The sequence below is a fragment of the Dufourea novaeangliae genome, unplaced genomic scaffold (genome assembly GCF_001272555.1).
Source record: "Dufourea novaeangliae isolate 0120121106 unplaced genomic scaffold, ASM127255v1 scaffold146, whole genome shotgun sequence".
NCBI classification, from domain to species: domain Eukaryota; kingdom Metazoa; phylum Arthropoda; class Insecta; order Hymenoptera; family Halictidae; genus Dufourea; species Dufourea novaeangliae.
In genome coordinates, this window is record NW_015374023.1 from 32,622 (window position 1) to 54,942 (window position 22,321).

The 22,321-nt window shown below is 36.8% G+C and overlaps 3 protein-coding genes across 4 annotated transcripts; 1 reads left to right on the top strand and 2 right to left on the bottom strand.

Annotated features, from left to right (window-relative positions):
- Positions 1-528: 528 nt before the first annotated feature.
- Positions 529-4,003, bottom strand: LOC107189143 (methionine--tRNA ligase, mitochondrial-like). Its single transcript, XM_015577618.1, has 8 exons — positions 3,641-4,003; positions 2,783-3,397; positions 2,416-2,586; positions 2,048-2,322; positions 1,824-1,986; positions 1,508-1,737; positions 1,185-1,419; positions 529-1,091 (listed from the first exon to the last, which is right to left on the bottom strand). Exons 1-8 carry the CDS (start codon positions 3,894-3,896, stop codon positions 532-534), a joined length of 2,505 nt encoding a protein of 834 aa, XP_015433104.1. The 5' UTR covers positions 3,897-4,003; the 3' UTR covers positions 529-531.
- A 1,019-nt stretch (positions 4,004-5,022) lies between these two features.
- Positions 5,023-8,308, top strand: LOC107189144 (casein kinase I isoform alpha-like). The gene is given in 5 exon segments (XM_015577619.1): positions 5,023-5,445; positions 7,081-7,190; positions 7,346-7,568; positions 7,657-7,961; positions 8,023-8,308. Coding segments are annotated over 5 exon segments (1,056 nt in total). The 5' UTR covers positions 5,023-5,313.
- A 2,812-nt stretch (positions 8,309-11,120) lies between these two features.
- On the bottom strand, positions 11,121-18,064 carry LOC107189202 (dynactin subunit 1). Of its 2 annotated transcripts, XM_015577683.1 has the most exons (12): positions 17,840-18,064; positions 17,577-17,734; positions 16,521-16,665; positions 16,003-16,065; positions 14,926-15,063; positions 14,715-14,852; positions 14,378-14,617; positions 14,047-14,298; positions 13,848-13,964; positions 11,738-13,789; positions 11,469-11,630; positions 11,121-11,397 (listed from the first exon to the last, which is right to left on the bottom strand). In XM_015577683.1, exons 1-12 carry the CDS (start codon positions 18,005-18,007, stop codon positions 11,182-11,184), a joined length of 3,849 nt encoding a protein of 1,282 aa, XP_015433169.1. In that variant the 5' UTR covers positions 18,008-18,064; the 3' UTR covers positions 11,121-11,181. The 2 variants fall into 2 exon arrangements, with proteins under 2 accessions (XP_015433169.1, XP_015433170.1); XM_015577684.1 differs by lacking the exon at positions 16,003-16,065.
- Positions 18,065-22,321: the final 4,257 nt, after the last annotated feature.

Here is a 22,321-nt window from a genome sequence, read left to right on the forward strand (position 1 = left end):
TTTCTATTTGACGGGACACCATGACGAGACCCGCGTATTCTATGCGTTTCAAGCGACAGACGCTTCGTTACGATGCAAACACGTGTCTCAATACTGTCGAGCAACCCGTCGAATCTAACTCGAATCTGCATCATACAAGTATATCCAAAACAAAGAAAATCCTCGCGAACACACAACCGGTGCTCACGATGTTCCGTCGAGCCTCTTCCATACGTCTGTATCCAGCGATGCGAAGTGCACTGCATTCCGACTAGTGGGAAACGGATATGTTAAAAGTGTAGATCGTATATAGTAAATTAACGAGAAAAAACAATACGTGGCCATTAAACGATCTCAAGTATCTCCTATCGGAGTGTCACGTGCACAATGTTGATGTATACTGATGATATATTTGAATGACCGTTCTCTGTAAATATATTAGCGTAAGGACTTCCACGCGAGTGTTAAATTTGAAATGTTTTATTACTACCTGATTATCCCGCATCGATCTTCTATACCCCAGTTAACATTAACAATCCACTTGGCGTGTCCTTAATCTTTTATTTTCTTAAATAATAACATTTTCTGTGATACAGTCCGTTCTACTCTATTTGAAACATTTGTCACGTGAAGGGGTCTCGTGTCATCCCAAGTACGATTTTCTTTCGATACTTCTAGCGAGTCTAGAAGACTAGAGGTCAGTGTTGGTACAATAGGCTGTAATATTATAGCAGCCACTCGTACGCTTTCTAGGGCCAAAGATATCACAGCCTCTAATTCTTTCAACGAGTCAAGATCCTTAGATTTGCATAAATGCCATGGTTTATGATGGTCGAACATTATATTCGCGGCGCGCAACAAACTCATGACTTCGTCTACTACATGATGCAAACAATATTCCTCATAAAATTCTCTAGCTCTGTCGCCGATTTCTTCCAAAACTTTTATATTTTCAATAGCTGCTTCAGATTTTAAGACACTCGCACACTTTGACGGATCGGGTATAACTCTTCTCGGATTGATACTTTTACCTAAACATCGATTAACTAAATTTCCTAACGTATTGGCCAGTTCAGCGTTCAGTATGTTCTGAATTTTCTTTGTGTTATAATCTGTAAAAACAAGGGGGATCAACTTGCAAAATGTACAGCAGTATCTTCGATCGAATGAATCACAGACACGTGCAAATACGTATTTTGACTTACTTGCGTCTGCGTGAAGTACCGCCTGTCGCAACAGAAAGTACCGTAGACCATCCGATGTAAAATCAACCACGGCATCAAAGGGTGAAATTACGTTTCCTTTGGATTTCGACATTTTCTGGTCGTTAACAGTCCAATGTCCATGACATAAAAGTTTCTTTGGTGGTTCAAGACCGACAGCCATTAATAATGCTGGCCAATATATGCCATGGAATTTTAATATATCTTTTCCTACAACCTACGTTTAGAAACATTGTATGTTTTCAAAAATAAATTTCACGACTGTGAATATTGCTTTGCGTTTAATTATAATAAAAGGTATTTACTTGTACAGTTGGCGGCCAAAATTGTTTAAAAGAACTGTCCGGATATCCTATCGAAGTCAAATAATTCACTAACGCATCTACCCATACATATATTGTGTGAGATTTATCTGAAGGTGTAGGAATGGCCCATGGCACTCTCGTAACTGGTCTAGAAATACTTAAATCTTCTAGACCTTCTTCGATCCAATTAAATAAAATCTTATGGTATATTGCCGGTTGTACTGTATTTTCTAAGTACAGTTTTGTATATTAAAATAGTAACATTCTTCAATAAAAAACAGTTACAGTAACTCAATTAAGTTGTACGTAAATATACCGTTTTTCAGCCAATATTTCAAGTTATCTTGGAAAGAAGAAAGACGAAACTTATAAGTATCTTCTTCTGTCCATTCCACAGGATTTCCTGATTCTGCAGACACACGAATAACATTTCCAGCAGTATCTTTCTGTTCTATTAATTCCAAATCCGACAAGATTTTCTATATTCATTTCTGATAAAGAAACCTAAACCTAAACCTAGTATTCCATTGATTTAACAACCCAAAAATGATGAACAGCTTCTTTGTGTTGTTTCTCAGTTGTTCTAATGAACCGTGAATAGTCGACTTGGAATGCGTCGCACATTTGTTGGAATTGCTGTGAAACTTTAGTACAGTACATAGGCATTGGCATAGTTGCCTTATTCGCAGCTTTCTCGACTTTAGTACCGTGTTCATCTGTACCTGTGCAAAGGAATACAGAGTGTCCTAGCATAGAATTAAATCTAGTTATAGCATCTGCCAAAACTGCAGTATAAAGGTGTCCAATATGTGGCCCTGACGGTAGAGAAAAAAAAATTAACACCTTTCGATAACAAAGCATTTACATGTGCAATCCAAATTAATTATTCAATATTTGCAATTGCATACCAGCATTAACATAAAATATGGGTGTCGTAATATATACTTTTGTAGCCGCATTATCAGAAAAACAGTTTTTTCTAATGTGAGCCCATGACATATGTACTTTTGTCTTCACAGATGGAAACGCCCATAACGATTGAGTACTACAAGACCTTGCTAGGTGGACTGCAACTAAAATTCAAATTCACCCATAATTAAAATTATTAAAAATATTATGAAGACATAACATATAAGACATGTAAACGAAAAGCATAACTGTAAATGAATAACATTTTCCGTTTTTCAGTAATTTATTTTTATATCATTCTATACAAGCGCATTTTCTATCCATACCAGATGAAATATAAGAATAATTTTTTACATGTAAACATTCAGTTAGTATTTAATTCTAATTGTATTGTCTCCAACTGTGCTACAAGATCCATGTGTTTGAATTCATCTGGTTTACTAGTGAATGTCTCTAATAAGTGTAACCTTGTTGGATTATCTGTACAGTAATATAATTGTAACTCATTTGCTAAACATTGCGCTTCCTGTACGCCAATGGTGTTTTTATCAAATTCACCCCGCATAAGCACAATGCCTTTGCTCTCTCTAAGTTCTAGATAATGCACCATAGATAAACACTCTGGAGAGTTCTCCTTGTGTGCCTGATACCACAAAAGCGGTGTCATATGAACCTCTGTACCATAGAACTGGGTAACAATAAATTCATACCCATGTTCTCTAGGTAATGGCAATAAGAACGTGGGATACTGTTTTCCACGCTCAAACATTTTGTCGAACTGGTCTGGTGCTAATATTCCAGATATGCAATCCTTTTGTTTGTGATAATTTTTCCATATATTTACAATCTCTTCCTTAGTTTTATCCTGAATCATATCCACTTTCATTATGTTACTTAATTGTGCCTGTTTGGGCTTATAGTTTGGATCCAAATTTGGTTTTGCCTGGCTCTGATAAAACTTATAGCCTTGCTGTTGTTTCTCTTCAATCGAATAAGACAATGTCAATGAAATAGACGTGATGCTTATAACTAACTAAAGATCAATTCTGTTCTAATATGATACAACTAAAACAGTGCACGAGTGCACTACAGTGCAGAATATCCTTGAGTACACTTACTTCTAACAAAACAATGATCAGGATATAACAAAATAGAAAAAACTAACTCAACTTTCATTTAGGATCTGTAAATTAAGCATTGAGACACATTTTGTAGATTATATACCTTTCTTTTCTCGCGACTTCTGCGCCTGATTATCGACACGTTGCAGAAACTCATCGGGACTAGTCTTCTGAAGTTTCGCTATCTTTTCCGCATATTTGTCAAAATAAGGATTCTTTTGAAGATCTTCTAAAACCTTTTCGAGTCTCATGCGGCTTGTCATGATGAATCGTTTGCTATCACCTTTCGCAGCTATGCGAACATTTTTCCTAAATGTCAACGACGACAATTGTATTACGTTCCGTAGAGGAATTGCCATCGATCATTTACAACGATATTAAGTACCGACTACGAATAATAATTCGGCGGGAAAAAATTAACTAAATATATACCATTGTCTCTCCTCGCCATATGTACTCAAATAGTTTAGATGTCGCTGTGGATTGTAAAGAATTCTAAACTGCCATATACGTATCTTTCTCGTCACCTATGAACGGTAAGGAATTTATGATGTTTTCCGTTTGAAATTATTTCTCCGTTTGAAATAATAAATCTTATGAAAGATGAAAAATCAACCTACACGTATAAAAGGTATTTCATACTGTTCTTAATAAGTAGCACAAGGTTCCGGTACGACAGTAACGTATCTATAGAAAAGGACGAATCGCTTAAAACGCGAATGACACATTTGACCCATATTATATACTTTCAAAGCATTGCATATCCACACAACGAAAATTATACATATTTTTCGACAATATTCCAAATGTATCTCATACGCTTTCAAATTGTTGCCTCCCAACTACCGCATACTCGATTTGCGTAAGAAATACGAACAGTTCAAATAGGTATATTTTATTTAAATGTATTTTCGATCGATCATCGAAATTTGATTACCAAGCAGGGACGAGATTGAAACATTTGAAATATTTAAATTTGCACTCCCAGTGTCTGTCAGTAACGATTGGTAACGATACAAAACGTAACGAAAGTCGTTGACGTTGCTGCTTGTAATTCCTGTTTTTCCCATACTTTCGGACGTAGTTTCGGCGAAATTAATTTCAGATACCGACATCGACGATTACTTCTCAAGTAATTATCAATATAGAAAATTCAATTTAAATAACCTACTGTATTATTTATAAACGTCACCGTACGAAATGTCGTTCGTCGGAGGTGCCTAGACGAACATTGCCACGGCCCTGAGGAAAATCTAGTACCGCAAGTCCAAGCGAGTCACTTCAATTACTACGAAATATCACGGTGATATGACACTTATGCGGCAACCGGATGACATTTTTATCGATAATTGATACAGAAAATTTTATGTGGCCTTGATTGGAACGATACCGTGGTTAATCGATGGAAATTCGTGAATAAGGACTCTGACTTGAACGCCGCCCGCCGTGACGCATCGTTTCCGCAACGTCAGTCGCTCTCGTGCCTTTAGCGAAAGGGAAAATGTCGGCGTGTTAGTGGGGTTTTGTTGTGCCAGCCAGAGAGTCGGACTTTTTGGCCACGGTCTCGTGTACGTATTTTCGAACGTAGTGCGAATCCACCACCGATACGGCTCCAAGAAGGCGCAACATCGTCGCGTTTGCCAATAAATGGCGTATATGTCCTACCGGGTACGCTCAGTACTTTAAATCAGGTTTGATCCCGACGTGAGCCAGGTCGCAGAGGTCCGCCGTCGGTTCTAGCGGAGGGAGGACAGAAATTGGGAAGCCAAGAGTAATATGTCGTTGCAGTTGGCGATGTCAGTAGCAAAGAATGATTTTATTGTGGGCGGCAAATACAGGCTGATGAGGAAGATCGGCTCGGGATCCTTCGGCGACATATACCTCGGTATCAACATCTCTAATGGCGAGGTAAGGAGTACCGTTTCGTGCGAGTCGAGCTCTGCCAACACGTCTTCCTCCTCGTATTTCCCACCATTCTTTTTCCTTCCTTTTGAAGCTTCTTTTTCGGCCAGTACGTCTAACAGTCTGTGATATCGATAAGTGTTTTTTCTAACACCGCTGTTGTCTTTTCCACGAAATATGTTTTCCACGATATCATCTCGTGTTGTTGGTTATACAAATTCCTCGTTGTTTTTCCTCGACCGTGTGCACCATCGAAACTGTTCATTCCAATAAAGTTTTGTTTACTCTAACGTGTTACGCTTGACTCGATGATTATTTTCCATAGTTCCTTCATGTTGTCCTATTTATACAAGTTCTTGTGATACTGTTAACATCTGCGTGGAAAAAACGAAGTTATTGTTCTAAAAATTGTGTGTGTGTGTGTGTGTGTGTGTGTGTGTGTGCACGTGATAATCATCGATTACGAACCAGTACTTGTAATACCTACCAGTGTCGAAATGTTTATAATAACTTGTATAATTCCTGTTGCAAGCAACAGCTGTACACATACAGGGTGTTCGGCAACAGGTGGAAGAAAATTTAAGAGACGTTTCTACATGACAAAATAAGACGAAAATCAAGGATTAAGAAACCGCCGTTGGGTCTTTGTTTAGTAATTATAAATGTTTAAAAATTCGGGTCAGAAGCACCTGAGTCGTCCCGGCTATTCGACCATCACCGGCGCGTGTGGGGCAGTCTAGAAAGGCGCGTACAATTAACATTGAGACACAACTACACGTAAATATGATTCTGCGATACTATAAAAAAATTCGAAATGATTCACATGGCATATTAAAATCATGTAAAAGTCGTGTACACGCATGATCGATATTTTCCCGCGTATTAAAGTCTGTTTTACGCATCGTGAATTGAGTACAAACAGAACCGTTAAAAAATTTTCAAGCACGCCTAAACTGAAAATTGTAAACTTAAATTTAATATCGAATGTTATCTCTGTAGGACATACAGAGAGACATACAGTATTAGTTGATGACACAAGTGACGATCTGGCGTGTAGATGTGTCGTATCGAAATTAGATATTTTCTTGTCACGAATGATGCCAAAATCTCCAGATTCAAAAGTATCAGATAGAGCGGATCCTCAATAAATTGGCAGATTTAATGTCATGCACGAATCATTTTGGACTGTTTACAGTGTTGCAAAAAACCGTATCACAGGCCGGAAATCAAAAAAACTTGCCCCTGCATGAACGAAGTAAGTATGTAATATTTATGTGTCGTTATTTTTTAACGTTAGCTACACGCATCCCGCTTGAACGGGCCACATGCACAGATGATCGTCGAATTTCCAGGCCGTAGGTGCTTCTGACCCGAATTTTGGAACATTTCGAATTAAAAAACAAAGGCCCAACAATACTTTTCTTATCTTTGATTTTCGTCTTATTTTTTCATTTGCAATCATCCCTTATATTTTCTCCCAGCTGCTGTGGAACATCTTGTATAATCTAAGAAAAGAAAAAATTAAATTATCTATGTATATCGAAAAAAATGTGGTCATAGATGAAATAATTTATAATGTGAACAATATATTGAATTTCTTCTGCAATAGTTTGAGTTTTCTCACATTACGCTTTATTTTAGGAAGTTGCTGTTAAGTTGGAGAGTATGCGTGCTAGACATCCGCAACTCCTGTATGAATCAAAATTATACAAAATTTTACATGGCGGTGTAGGGATACCTCACATTCGTTGGTAAGTTTTACTTTTATGTGTTCCTTTAATTCTTTTTCAGTATTTAATATATAATAAATTTATACACATGACAAAAAAATGTAACTGCATAATGAAATGGCTATATCTGATTTTATGGATCTCATAAACTGCTGTTGTTTCATTGTTAATTATAGGTATGGACAAGAACGTGAATACAATGTACTTGTCATGGATCTTCTTGGTCCATCTCTGGAAGATCTGTTCACATTCTGTTCAAGAAGGTTTACAATTAAAACAGTCCTAATGTTGGCAGACCAAATGATTGGCAGGATTGAATATGTTCATTGCAAACATTTTATTCACAGAGATATCAAGCCAGATAATTTTTTAATGGGCATTGGTCGTCATTGTAATAAGGTATCGCTTCAATTACATTAATCGCCGTTACCGAAACGTTTAGAAATGTTTGTTAGACGTTAACAGTGACAAATTGAAAAATTTTCAGTTGTTTCTTATCGATTTCGGATTAGCTAAAAAATATAGGGATAGTCGTACAAGAATGCATATAATATATCGGGAGGACAAAAATTTAACGGGTACAGCCAGGTATGCCTCGATCAATGCACACCTTGGAATAGAACAGAGTCGTCGCGATGATATGGAATCCCTTGGTTATGTGCTTATGTATTTCAACCGAGGATCTTTACCCTGGCAAGGACTCAAAGCTGCTACCAAAAAGCAAAAATATGAGAAAATAAGTGAAAAAAAGATGTCCACGCCTGTAGAAGTTTTATGTAAGGTAAATTTAACGTTTGCACACGTACCTGTTTCCTGTTTTCATCGAGTACAAACGGGATGAAACGTTAAAAAGACATTTATTTCTTTCAAATTTTTCACTTTTAGGGATTTCCTGCTGAAAAAAACCAGATTATATGTATCTTCGCCAACTTTTCCGTATATTGTTCCGTACGTTAAACCATCAGTATGACTATACGTTTGACTGGACGATGTTAAAACAGAAGGGACTAACAGTTGTCACTAGTGCAGTAACTGGAACAACTGGTCTCAATCCACCCAATCTGGGTACTCAGGGGCAAGGGCAATCCCAAGGTCAGCCACCCGCTTAGGCCAATGCTCAGCCAGGTGTTTATTCTTAATATTTTAAACAATACTATACATATTTTATTATTGTTTTATAGTGTACACGAAACATTTAACATGCAAACATTACATAACACTTACATAAGAGAGATTATCAAGAATAGCATCAGTCTCGCTGAATTTTAATGTCGAACACAGTCAATTAATAGCACAGAACAACCGTAATATTAATGTACACTTACATTTTGTTTCAGGAGTACGTTAAGACCATATTCCTTTGTCTTTGCATCAATCCTATTTGCAGTCGATAGTGTCCAAGATCAGGTACACGACTCTGTACGAATGCCACGCAAAGAGTTCAATCAATCAACCCTCTAAGTTTACATAAAGGAGGAATGTCGCGATTACTAGCGTATCGTACATAGAAAAGGACAATGCCACGGATACACGTTTCTCAATTCACTACGGAAGTGAATACTTCGGTGTATTCACAGTGCTTAGAGTTTTGGTTGATCCACCTCTTTGGGCTTAAAAATCCAAGTGAGATCAGTCAGGGGTGGCTTGTTCTTATTTTGTTATTACCTATTTAATTCACCGTTTATAATTGAAATAAAGGTTTTGATGCCCCGAAGACCTTTGTAAAAGAATACACGTGATGGTGTAACGTGTGATTTAATCGAGAATTCGACATATAAACTATCATAGAAAGAAAGAGAGAACGTTCTGACCATTCTTAAATATATATTCGGTGTAATCGATTAAGTACATTATATAAAATTTTATATCTATTCTGCAAATAGAAAAGAAATATGTGAGAATGTGTGAGTGATTATGCGAGTGCATGAACAAAAAATTATATAAATAAGTGTACTGGGAGATAAGTATAGTTTGTTGCTTCCCGATTTTTGTTTTATTCTCAGTACAATATAGTATAAATAAAATGTGTGCATCTTTGAGAGAAATGTTAATATTTTTCTTACATAAGCTACTGTGTCAACAGTATCAAAGATCTTCCTTTGATATTATTGACTCTGATAACATTTTTTTTATATAAATGTATATACACAACGTACACATAGGGACGCGTACACGCGTACATATGAGTAAGTGACAGTATCTCAGAAGTAAATACTGGCGATTAATAATAAAGTATATTAATATTAAGGCAGCAATTTAATTTTTTTTTTAGATACATCGTATTAATCAAGAAACGAACAAATTTCTAAGTGATTTTGTCCCGATCAATTTCACTGCTTATACTCTCTTTCTTTCTGTGGGTGTATTTAGTCGATTATGATAAAGGAAAAATTGAACAGACTTTTTTTGTGCTGAAAATGCATTACAGGGTTATCTTTTGGTCGAATAACAATAGAATTGCGGGGGGGGGGGAGAGAAACAATAAAAATACAAGTAATTGTTTTGATTGAAAAATAATTCTGTAACCAGATTCAGCCGAAGGACTTCTTCCGTGTAGTTTTAATGGCAGAGACTGTGCAGTGGTATTTCCGTGCTATTGCTTCAATGTTAAGTTTATAAGGCGTGACTTAGAAAATCTTAATCGATCAGTTAGTCGATTGTTAATATGTATAATGAGTCGTCGAACGCGAAGTCATGTAATGTAACATACACAGATGAGGAAGGAGTTCAGAAAAACTTGCTTCTGTCATTCGAAGTTTTCGTTCACATTAACCATACTAGTTACGTCGATATTCACGTCTATGTTCCATGCACCACTTCCAAAACGCTGTATAAGCAATCATTGTTAATTCATTACGTTCTTATTCGAAAGGAACAGTACGATCCTACGATACAAGAATAAGCACGACTGGATTTTATGTTTACTATTGTATTCTGAACCGACAACTTGTTTGATGAAGTTTTCTGAACAGTGATTGAAAGAAGGAGATACATTAAAAATTCTTGAGTGAATGTATGGTTAATTATTATTTTTTAATATTATTATTATCATCATTATCATTATTATTATTATTATTATTATTATTATTGCAAAAGGGAGAGAAACGAAGAAACACAAAACGAATGAGTAAAAATGTGCATTACCATGCAGCGAGAATGAGTGAACGAGTAAGTTAATGAATAATTAATGATATATGCACTCACTATCTGGTATGTGTATATGTATATATACAGATAATACTTTATATGTGTGTATACATATATACATGTGTGTATGTATAATAAAATTGTGACAGTAATTAAGGCATACGTTATTTCGTAAAATAATGAAGGATACGTCAACAGTTTATTGCTCCTTTTATCGCTATAAATAAAAAATGAAACATTGTATTATATCCTCTACTTCATTAAGTGTCCATTTTTATGGCAATATGCAATTATTACCATTCCCTAGAATGATAATAATACGTTGTTCAGAGTAAACGATACAATTATTCTCCCAGAGAACACACTTTCTATGCTACGATATTCTCGACACAAGGGGATCTGTAAAGGATATTTATGTAAATATTTGTAAGTCGTGTATTTGACAATTCATAAAAGATATTATATAAAAGCCACAACGGCACTGAACACTATCGTTGAAATTGTTAATAATAACATTCGAATTTATAAGACAGCAATATGCTGCAAGTCTACGAGCCACGATGCACCAGTCATCGTGCTGTAGCCAATCGGAAATAAATAAAATATCGCACGTTCCAAAGTCACGTAATTCGTTCCTTTCTTCGGTTACGAAACAGTTTGATTGTTCGTTCTTCAAATACAATATACAAGGTAAACTAAGTATAAGTGCATCGGAATATGATGATCTGCCTCAGCTTAGGAGCAAGCAAACACGAAAAAAAAAAAATATATATATATATATATATATATATAGATTCTGTGGTAGGATGTTCTGCTACACTCGATGAATAAACATGAAATGAAATTAAGAATTAACATTCAAGAATCAATAACACAGTAGAGAGTGAATTCGTTTAAGTTCCTGTGTTCCTACGTTAACCGTGACAACCTGTTCCGGACCTTTATAAGGAATTGTGATTTCCGCAGCAAATAATTGATTTTCCTGTATCGCCGCTGCCATTTCGCGATTTGGAAACACCGCGAAATTAGCTTCAGCCATTCCTCCTGCTGTTCGCTTTACAATTTCCTCGCGAATTTCACCCTACAAACAATAAGTTGTTTTGTCAAAAATTCTGCCGAAATAATATGTATGAATTTCGATTCATTACTTACGACTAATTCATCCACTCGGTCTTTTAATTCTCTCATGACCAATCGACGTTGTAGTAGTTGGTAAATTGGCATTGCTTTGTCTAACGTCGGTCCTTCCGTATCCTGTCCTTTTTTGCGTCTTAGATCAGGAACAGTAGGGAACGTCATAGCTTGTTTAATATCCTGAAGATTAGACAAGATTTTGATTATACGTTTAAATAAGCGTAAAATAACAGTCTTTAAACAATTCGTCAATCATTAACGGAGTAACTAAATATTCTGCAGCTTACATTAGTAAGATTGTTAGTCTTTTTCTTCAGTCCCTGTATTTTTGCATCAGTCGATCCCGATTTTGATGGAGGTATTATCGGATCTAAACGTTCTAGTTTTTGACGCAATGCGTCCGACATTAATTTCTTCTTCTGTTCGTTTTCACTATTCAATGCTTCCTTGAGGGCACTTATTTCTTGTATCAAGAATTTATTGTCCATCGATTGAATTCCCGACGTTATTGTAGCGCTTCCAACCATATTATCTGAACTAGATGAGGACATTACAGTTTTCTTTCCAATAGACTTCAATTTTTCTTTAAGTTGACCCCTTTCTGTTTCCAAACTGTCGATATCGGTTTGAAGATGGTCCATTGTCTCTTCGAACTCTTTTTCCTTTCGTTTAAATTGATTCTGGGCTTCCTCCAATTTTCTTTTTAACTTGTCTACGTTCAATTCCAGCTCATGTTGCTGTGTCGCCAGCTTCTTTTCTACAACGTCCTTTCTTAAGATCATTTCACATAACTCATTTTGCTTTTCTCTCAGAGCTAATTTCGCTTCGCGTATGTCACTGTCCCTTGCTTCAAGTTTTCTGCTGAGTACTTTAGTTTCTTCAGCTTCTTTTCTCGCAGTCTGTGCTCGTATCATGATGGGCATTATGGACTCACTGTCCGTGCCCTGCTCTTGTTGCTGGGATAAGTGTCCACTTATAGCCAATTCATTCTCACATTCGGCCATTTTTTGCGCTAAATTCGCTGCCAATTGTTGAATAACAGTTAAGCTTCCCTTAATCGTTGCTACAGGTCCTATATCCTCTGTATCATAAACTTTTTCACACGCTATCGAGGCCATATCTTTTAATTTCTCTGTACTGAGGCCTGTATCCAAATCGGTATTCGATATGATTGCCTGTACAGCGCCCTTTAGTAACGTTTGGAATGTTTTCACAATCTTCACGGCATGTTGATAACATGTAAACACCTGTTCGGTGGAATCTTTATCCAATCCTAACCTAGACTTTGCAGATTGAAGTGCCGCAGCGTGATCGGTCAATACTCGTCTTCTGGCTGATTTCAAGTGCTGTTGTATCACTTCACACGTCGTCTCAGCATGCTGGCATAGAAGACCTATGTCACCGCCGTCTCCTTCAATCAGTGTTTTAATAGCTGCAGCGTTGGTAGTAATAGCATCGCAACAACTGTCCAGCATTCTCGTACCGTTAACTACCAAGCGTGCTTGGTTAAGGCTGTCGCCGAATAAGACGGAGAACATAGTACAGAAGTAACCGCAGCATTTTTCGATTGCTTCCATCGGCAGATTTTCATCCAACTGATCTCTTTTAGCTAAATCTATTAGGAAATCCAAAGATTTTTCTTGTGCTGCCATTTCTGGATAAGCTGCTCCGGCTTTAAGCAACATTTCAGGCGTGCAAACGCTCAAGGCGGATTCAAAGCACCCGAGGAATGTCTGCAATGCGTACATGTATGAACAGAGATGCGACCTGAAAGTATACTGCGCTACCGAGTGACCTTTTACCACGGCTGCTCTGTCGATCTTATCCAACGATCTGTATTTGTCCCGAACTTGCGATATAACGATTTCGGTTTTCTGTATTATTCTAGGTATAAGTAGAAGCGTCAGAATAGCGTCGTGATCTCCGCCACGAGCTAAGAAAGCTGGAGGCATAAACGATAATAAATAGGCCACATGATTTCGAGCTTCTTCAGCCTCCAATCGTCGTAATTCAAGATCAACAGCTTTCGTTTGTGCACGAGTTTCAGCAAAAGTCTTCTGGAAGTCTAAGATTTCTGCTAATTGTTGTTCCGCACCGCCCATTCCAGATTTTGATGTTTCCGTGGACTGCACGCGTTGTTGCAGTTGCAGGCATTGATCTTGCAACTGATGAGTGAGTTCGCGGAATTTCGTAATTGTAAGTTCACGATCGGTCAATGTCTCCAGAGCTGCGTCACGATGACGATAAGCGTCACGAGCAGCCCCAAGAGCTAGATCCAGTTCTTCGCGCAACTCCAATTCCAATTCTTTCGACGATTCAGCAAGTTGATCGGACATATCCTAAAAAAAAGGATAATTCAGCAACGATTATGGGAATATCTTTACTAAATATACATACCTGTAAAGTTTCCAAATCATCTACAGCTTCTTCCAATTCCGCAACCTTTTCTTCTAACGCCATTTTCTTCTCACCAAGTACTTCAACCATTTCTTCGGCACCTAACGCGGCGTCAACCTAGACGACGACGGAGGTGTTTCAAAGTTTGTTCAAGAATAGGAATGAACAAATAGTTCCTTATAAATTGATCTTTTCCTACCTGTTCTTGCAAATCTGCGATCTGGTGTTCCATTTCTTCTACTCGTACGGATAATTTCTCTTTCGTCCGGCCCAGCTCCAATATTTCTGACTTCTTCTGGTCCAAATCCTTCTGAAGTTTTTGGAATTCATGCTTCTCGTGAGCCGATAGATCTCGCATCCTAACAAGAGTTTCACGCAGCCTGTTATTCTGTTGTTCCAATTGTTTTATCTCGTAACTTGAAGTTCCTGTAGTTGAACCCCCTCCCGCAGCCTATAATTATTGTTAAGTGTCCACGATAGCATAATGACACATCGGACTTAAAGTAACATTTATGTATAAAATACTTTACTCTCTCAGACATTTCTGTTCGCAATATTTCCAAGTCTAATGTTTGTTCTTCTAGTTTTTCCTTTAGCTGTTCCAACTCAATCTGTAACGTCTCAGCCTTCTCTTCGGCCATCTCTTTATCTAATGTAGCCATTTCTACAGTTTCTGCGAGATCTGCCATTTCTTCTTGAAACTGTTCTCGAGCTGTATGCGCTTCCCTCGCCTCTTGACGTGCTCGTTGAAGTTCTCTTTGAAGGCCAGCCTTAAAACAGTAAAGAAATAAACAACAATTTCGAAATTAACACCAAGTACATATTGTATGTAATTTCTGGCACAAATTAATATGAAATTGTAATTACCTGGCTCTCCATAACTTTCGTTTTGAATTCAACGAGTTGTTCGAGTTGGAGTTTCGTTTTTTCAAAGTCTTTCATTCGTTCCTTATCTTGCATTCTCTTCACCCGTAAAGTCTCCACTTTCTCGGTAAGATCACGGGTCTGTAATCATACACGTTAGACACTTAACGAATAAATATAATTCAAAAACGAAATTTGATTTCGAATAGCTCACCTGAGATTTCAAATTTTCATTCTCTTGTTGAAGTTGCAAATGTGACAGTTTTTCTTCTATTACGTTCGCGGCTGCTGCAGAACCTGCCATTACTTGGCCAGGTACAAACTGTGGTTTCAAAGTCTCTACAAAACCTGTCTGAATTGCAAACAAACAACAGATGAGAATATGGTTTAACGTAAGCCGGGTGTTTCTTTTATTATCGCATTGAAAACAAGTGTATTACTGAAGAGCTTCTTCGAGTCCTTCCACATAGCTGGTGTATCCTAAAATGTATTGTTTCAACCGAACAATTTATGAATGGGACAAATAAATATAACAATTTGTAACTGCGGTAATGAAAAAAACACCCTGTACTTCCTGTACAAGAATATTATGTTTCGGAAAAATGTTGTTTTTGTATGTACATTCAAAAGAATTAGTCTATTTCGAAGTGATTAATGAGATTAATTGTAATAAAAGACACCAACAAGCTACATCGAATACTCTATTAGTTCTAACGAGTGTAGGAAAATTCGGTCAATGAGTTGAATTGTGTTATATGACATTGGAATTTGAAGTAGGCGTAAGATCAACTAAGTAAACTATCATACCCTAACCGTTTATTAAATATTAATTGCATTTATACCAGGGATGTCTCATTTTTGGTAAGTGATAAAAAAAAAAGAAAGTTTCAAGTAGTAGTATACCTTTATACCACAATGCTGTTAAGTGCTTGTTCATAAAGAAGTTGTTATTATCACCTCGGTAATACAACCGCAAGGGGAATTCAGCATCTAATTGTAACACAAAAGAAACAACTATCGACCTGAATAGCCCCTTCCTCTTGAAAGTTTCAAGCTATCAAGCATCACAGAACTGAATTAACAAAGCAGATGCTTAACGCAACAGTGAATACGGTGGAGAATAAATTAAATCCGTAATCCATTAAGAACAGATAAACCCATCAAAGTGCAATGATGCTAGTTGTTATGAAGTCATGTGTTACAATGCTTATGATCGATAAACAACTAGTATGAGAGAGTTCAAGGTCAGATGAGAAAAATTTAGATATTACAATTAATTAGTATTAATTACATTATTGTGATCATCTTGGGCCTTTGGCTTTTTGCCGGGAGGCGAGCTCGTGCTAGGGGACTTCTGAAACACGTACGTGCATTCCCATATGAATCATTCTGTGCCAAAGGAATCATCTAGCTTCTTCTCAAAAATTTTACTGTTCATTGTTTTCTTACTTTGCTAAATATTTTTAAGAATCTCCCTGCTCAGAACACATGCACTGGGAGACATTTGTTAAGCTATTACCGTGTCACGGATTAAGATTCTTTAAACATATAATAACAGACTGTAAGTTACTCTGAAGAGCCCAGAGATTGAAAGGTCATAGAATCAATTATTTCCTGTTAATCGATTACGATAATTTATCACATTTATGTGTATTATTTTATTTCACTGAAAACACTGAATATTATATATTCATGCTTTGCCGAGTCCTCAGAATAATCCATTAACTATGTTTATATAAATAAATGATACATCGACTTATTGTATTTGTCACTGTAAAAATAACTAATCTTGGAACAAGAAGACAATACCTCGATAAATGAGGCTCTTTTGGTAGAGGTAGGTGCTGGTATAAGCGATTCTCCTGCATCCTTGCGTTCATGTTGGGATCCAGACAAACTTTCTGTACTTGGAGCACTTAAAAGTGTTCTACTACCGGCCAATGATAGACGTGAACTGCAAAAATTATAATTATTGTAAATTATTTCGAAATAGAGAAACTTGACAATATCAAAATAATACCATATAGGATTTTATATCTGTGCTATTAGAGTTACATCTTCTTGCATCTAAAGTACATGATCTTTAAAAGCTAGAAGAATAATAATGAATTACTATACAGCTTAGAAACATTACCACTGAACATAATTATACGTGTACCCAGCGTTTAGTTATAATTATTGCACAATTGTTCCACAAATAAAAAAAATAACAGGCCAACAACAACTCCTTAGTGTATTATTATGTGTTTGTACATTAATTGCATTGTAGTAAGAATACACATTTATAAATGTACTTACAACGTTTCGTGTTAATAATAATGTGTAATTATCATTGCAAGTCTACAATAAAGGAAGCTAATGGCTGTGATATTACACAAAATTATTGAAGTTACAATAAGCAATTACATGTTTTTTGCTGTTTGCACACATAAAAGCATTTAAACAAAATGCTGAAACAGACATCTCTCAATGATCGATTTACATAAAGTCTTACCCAGAGAGCTTGTCAGATTGCTGCCGGGTAACATGTGCAGGAGATGTTTTTCTCCTTACTCTTTTATGACCAGCATATGAATTTTAAGAATCTATTAATCGTACTTGCCTAATGAAACCTACTTCTTCTTTCAAATGATTATTGCTGATATAGAGGATATTAGAGTAACATTAAGCATTACACTTTTTAAATTTCACATTTTTATACAAACATATGTATACATATATATAAGTAGAGACTTACGCAGTGGGTTCATTCCTTCGAGGTGTACTAATGAATGCATGAAATTTATGACAACAAGCTCAAACAAATATCCATGATCGTAATAAGTTGTTTTAACCAACATTATAGATAACAAAGTGAAAACACACCTATTCAACCGGCTTCTAGCTCTTGCAACACTGGCCTCATCAGGAGTTGTAGCACTACTGCCTGCTGAAGATGGGCTAACGGGTTCTGTTCTGTTGCCTGCTTCGTCCAACAAAATAAGCTGGGATTGTCGTACAAACATTCCATGGTTTTCGGTGCACTGATATAACAAAAATAGAACTAAATAAAGTGACAAGATTATAATTCAGCTTTATAGATAGCGTAACCCTATTATAAGTCTTATGTGTCAAACCGCAAAACGTACTTTAAAGTACGATTGCCCCTTGATAGTGCCGTTATTTTTTCCTTTTGGTTCATCGAGTATTACTCCAATCCATTTCCCCGAAGCAAAACCTGGATGACCAATATAAGCAATCACTCCTTGACAATCCTTGCCAGGAACTTCAACGCGTTGTCCGATTTTATACGACATTTCAACTGTTACCACTGGCCACTGTCATCAATTGCAAGTACATCCTCCATGTATAGCAACTCGTTTTCTCTTACTATACACCAACTTCAAAGTAGTTTCCATAGCAAGTATAATAGATGCACAGTCTTATGGTAGGGATCAGTTGGGATGATGCGACACCAAAGGATAGAATTAGCGTTGGACGTTAGATGTTCAGTTTTGATGTTTAATTTATCGATCCTAAGTTTTGTAAATAATTTTATTAATAAATTTATCGTTGAGTTCAGCCGTGTGTACTTTTATTTATAAATCGTTGAAATTCTAATTGTACATCATACATCTCACACACACGGGGTCTCTTCAGCATGCTTGGGGGGCTCCGTGACCCCACATTCTCAGCACACGTGATCAAAGGCGCCTCCACCAGGGCCTCCGTGCAGGGTCTATGGCGCCTCCACCGGGGGCTCCGTGACCCCACGCTCTCACCGCGCAGGGTCTATGGCGCCTCCACAGGGGGCTCCGTGACCCCCGCTCTCACCCCACGTGATCAATGGCGCCTCCACCGGGGCCGCCGTGCAGGATCTATAACACGTCCACCGGGGGCTCCGTGACCCCACGCTCTCACCCCACGTGATCAATGGCGCCTCCACCGGGGCCTCCGTGACCCCACGCTCTCACCGTGCAGGGTCTATGGCGCCTCCACTGGGGGCTCCGTGACCTCACGTTCTCACTAGAGATGATATGAACTGCTACTTGTGAATCACTCGTGATTCGATCACGTTCGTTCTCAATCACGGTAATTTTTCACAGTGATTCGTGATTTCTCGTGATCGTTTCTGATTGGTGGAGAAACCTAACAGTTCTTTACACGCGACACATAATCTGTATATTTTATATTTCATATTAACGACATCAAAACAAAAATTCGAGTTATATCGTATAAAGTGAAAGAATAATTAGAAACAATGAAGAATAATGAATAAATTAATGATTATAAATTATAATCTACGTGTTACCTAGCAAATCATTCTTTTAGAATTTCTTGTTTTTTCTACTGATTTTTACAAACACAGTAATGTAATTCATCGTAAAATCATATTGAATACGTTTTTCTGTTTAAAGATTAATGACTTACGATTGCAGTGAGCAAATTCACTCAAGATAAAAAAATCGCAATCACGGTCGTGAATGAAGTTAAATCACGATCGTGATCGTGATTCGGCGATCACTGTGATAAATCACCGTTAGTGATTTTGCACGCCATCTCTACAACGCACCGAATGATCGTTGTCAATTACCCGCGCTTTTTCCCCACTAGTTGTCCGTTCATATGCGCGTTCAACAGTATGATGTACGTACTTACTGATTTATTTTAAAAGATATCAAAAAGTCTCTTCACAGAAGTGGATTAGTATGGTGGGGCACATTACATAACAGTAACAATTTCTTCGTAAGTGGAGAATCTTCTTAACCCATTTGCATCATTCGAGAAAAAAGGAAAATTGGCCATCACTAAAATTTTTTTTTATTGTATAAAGATAGAAATGTTGCCAAATGCATAAAAAAGGAAAAAAATGGCGTACACAAAGAATTCATAATATTATTTAGTTCATTATCCGCGCGCATATCTGCGCTTCGGTGATAATGGCCAGGAAAATTCCGCGCGCATATACGAGCTTATGATGCAAATGGGTTAAATTTGAAGGTTAATTATATTTTCATTTTAATGATTCTTCAAAACATTCTGCGTATAAAATATTAAGGTATTACGTGAAAAAAGTTAATAATTCGTGAGATATTTTATGTACAATATTTGAAATATGTCACAAATTGTTAATTCATTCTCGATCTATAACAAAATTATTTCTGGTATGTTATGGTCCCTCTGATACCATATAACTGCTGCAACAAAATACAGTAAGGTTCAAAATATAACCACTGTGACTATTTTTTTAGGAAAATATTATTTATTTATATGCTACTAATATTATTTATTTATATGCATATAATAGTACGCCTATTTTACTTTAATAGAAATATATTATTCAATTTGACCAAAATCCCAGATATGTACAAAAGTGGCTTGGCGTGGAATGTCCCATTTTCGTGTGAAAAACACCGTATGTTTGAAAACTTTCAGAAAGTGGCAGTAAAAATAACACTAGGCATTGTATATCAATACTTTCCATTTAAAACGAAGTATAATAACAAATTTTCGGAGATAGCCTGGGATATGTACGTGGTTGAATTCATTCATTAGTCGTAGGATACATTGGACTGTAAGTTTTCGTAAATTGGTCAACCAGAGGTACAAAACATATGGCTCTGACATTGTGTATAACCATCGAAGTACTGCGAAATTAAATTTCTGAGAAATCGTCTGTATACGTTTGTTTTTCTGTTCTACAAGGGTCGGCGCCTGTTGAGCTGATCGCAGGTATATGTAAAAAAAGAAGGTCGTACGAAAGTGTAATATGGTGCTGAATATTCTATTTCGTTGAAATAGAAATTGGAGTGGGGTAGGTAGTGGACCTATCATCGCTCACCAATCCACCCATCGCGAGCAGTCAAAGACGGCCTAAGGGTCATTCGTCTCGAAGAAGTCAGAGGGATAAGACGTGAAGTGAACTCACTCCTGTCGAAGAGTACGTGATCTTTACTTTTCATATCTAATTCTTTATACCAACTATTAGTGCCTTAGTTAGCTCGTTATCGTTAATTTCGTTTAATATTTATTAAATTTCGAGTAAATTATCGTAAATTGATTCGATATTACGGGATAAGTTGATCGTTCTTCGTGACTTCCTTTATCCAACCCCGGAGTATTTACGCATTTCTGATTCCATTTACAATCTTTTACGGCACACCTCGGGACAATAGATGTTTCTTTGTAACGAAACCATTGTTAATTTGATGTAACTGCTTGGAGTAAACGTGTTTATTTTCTGTTTCAGAACATCAGCTGGGAAGGACGTGTCACCGACTCCATGAGAATAGTAGTTCGCCGGAAAATTGGTGAAACATGGTAATATGTGGTAACAAATAGGTGATCATCTTTAATTTAACGCGTTTTTGTCGTGTCTGGCTGTAAGCATAATCGCAATTTTTTGGTTTATTGTGCAAAGATCGAACGAGAATTCTTCCGGCAGGTATGTACACTTCGAATTTAAATACGCAGTTTGGGGAATTCAATATGGCTACCGCGGCTATTAGAAAATTTAAACATTTAAATTCGAAATATTCGCAATTTACTGTGTCACGGTCGCGAAATTGTTTTAATATTAATAATTTCACCTGTCTATCTTTATGGAACCATCGTGTTTGCATTTGCATACAGTTTCGGTTGTAAGTTTGATTATATAGATACCGTGTAATTCATCGTGCTCATCGAAGCACTGGTAAATAACGAAACTTTGATATTTGCAATAATTTTCGAAATATTTACAAAAATCGGGACGTGGTTTTAATAGAGAAAATGAACGTGCTTACAGCTCTAACAACAAATGTCTTTAATATTGAATATTTTATATTGAAATGAATAATTATTCTGTAATATTTAATAATATTTGAGCTCATGTTAATTATTGAAAGGCAGTATTTTCTCGACAAACACTTGGTAGGTTACAGAAACTAAAGCAAGTAGGCAGGCACAAGTGTGCCGTATTGTATTTCTTCCCATGTACTTTTCTTTCAGAGAATTTTGTGGCCGCGCGCAATGCGGCCGAATAGAGTCAGTGTTTATATCGTACAAGATTTTTTGTTTATACGGAGCGAACTGGCTCCGTGTAGAATCTCACCGGAGATGCTAGGTTTTCGCGAAAGTAGAGTCAGTGTTTATTGCATGTTATCAACTACTGTCAGAGTGTTCGGACACTTTTTGCTTTTTGAGTCGCAAAAGTGGAGTCAGTGCATCACTGAAAAAAATATTTTTGCGCAGCTCTGTTTACAGAGGATGTAAGTATCTTTATATTTTATTACTTACACTATACAATTGAAACAGCTAGAATTTTGAGAGGAGGTTGTAACGATTTCTGTTCCTTTTTTATCAGATTCATCAGGCGCTGTATAAACGACCGTTGCAGAGGATGTCCTCGGGCGAAGCTCCACCAGCCAAGACTGTAAGTATCTTTACATTTCATTACTTACATTGTTTAATGGAAATAGTTAAAATTTTTAGAAGAGATTATAACACATTTTGTTCCTTTTTTTTTCAGATTCCTAGAGTCTTTGACGGAGCCCTTCTGTCATCGGGTGAGTCGCATGCTTTTATTCCTCCAGTCCCCAATCATGTCGTAGGACGATTGGTCCAAAGCGACACGGGTGACTGGTTGTATA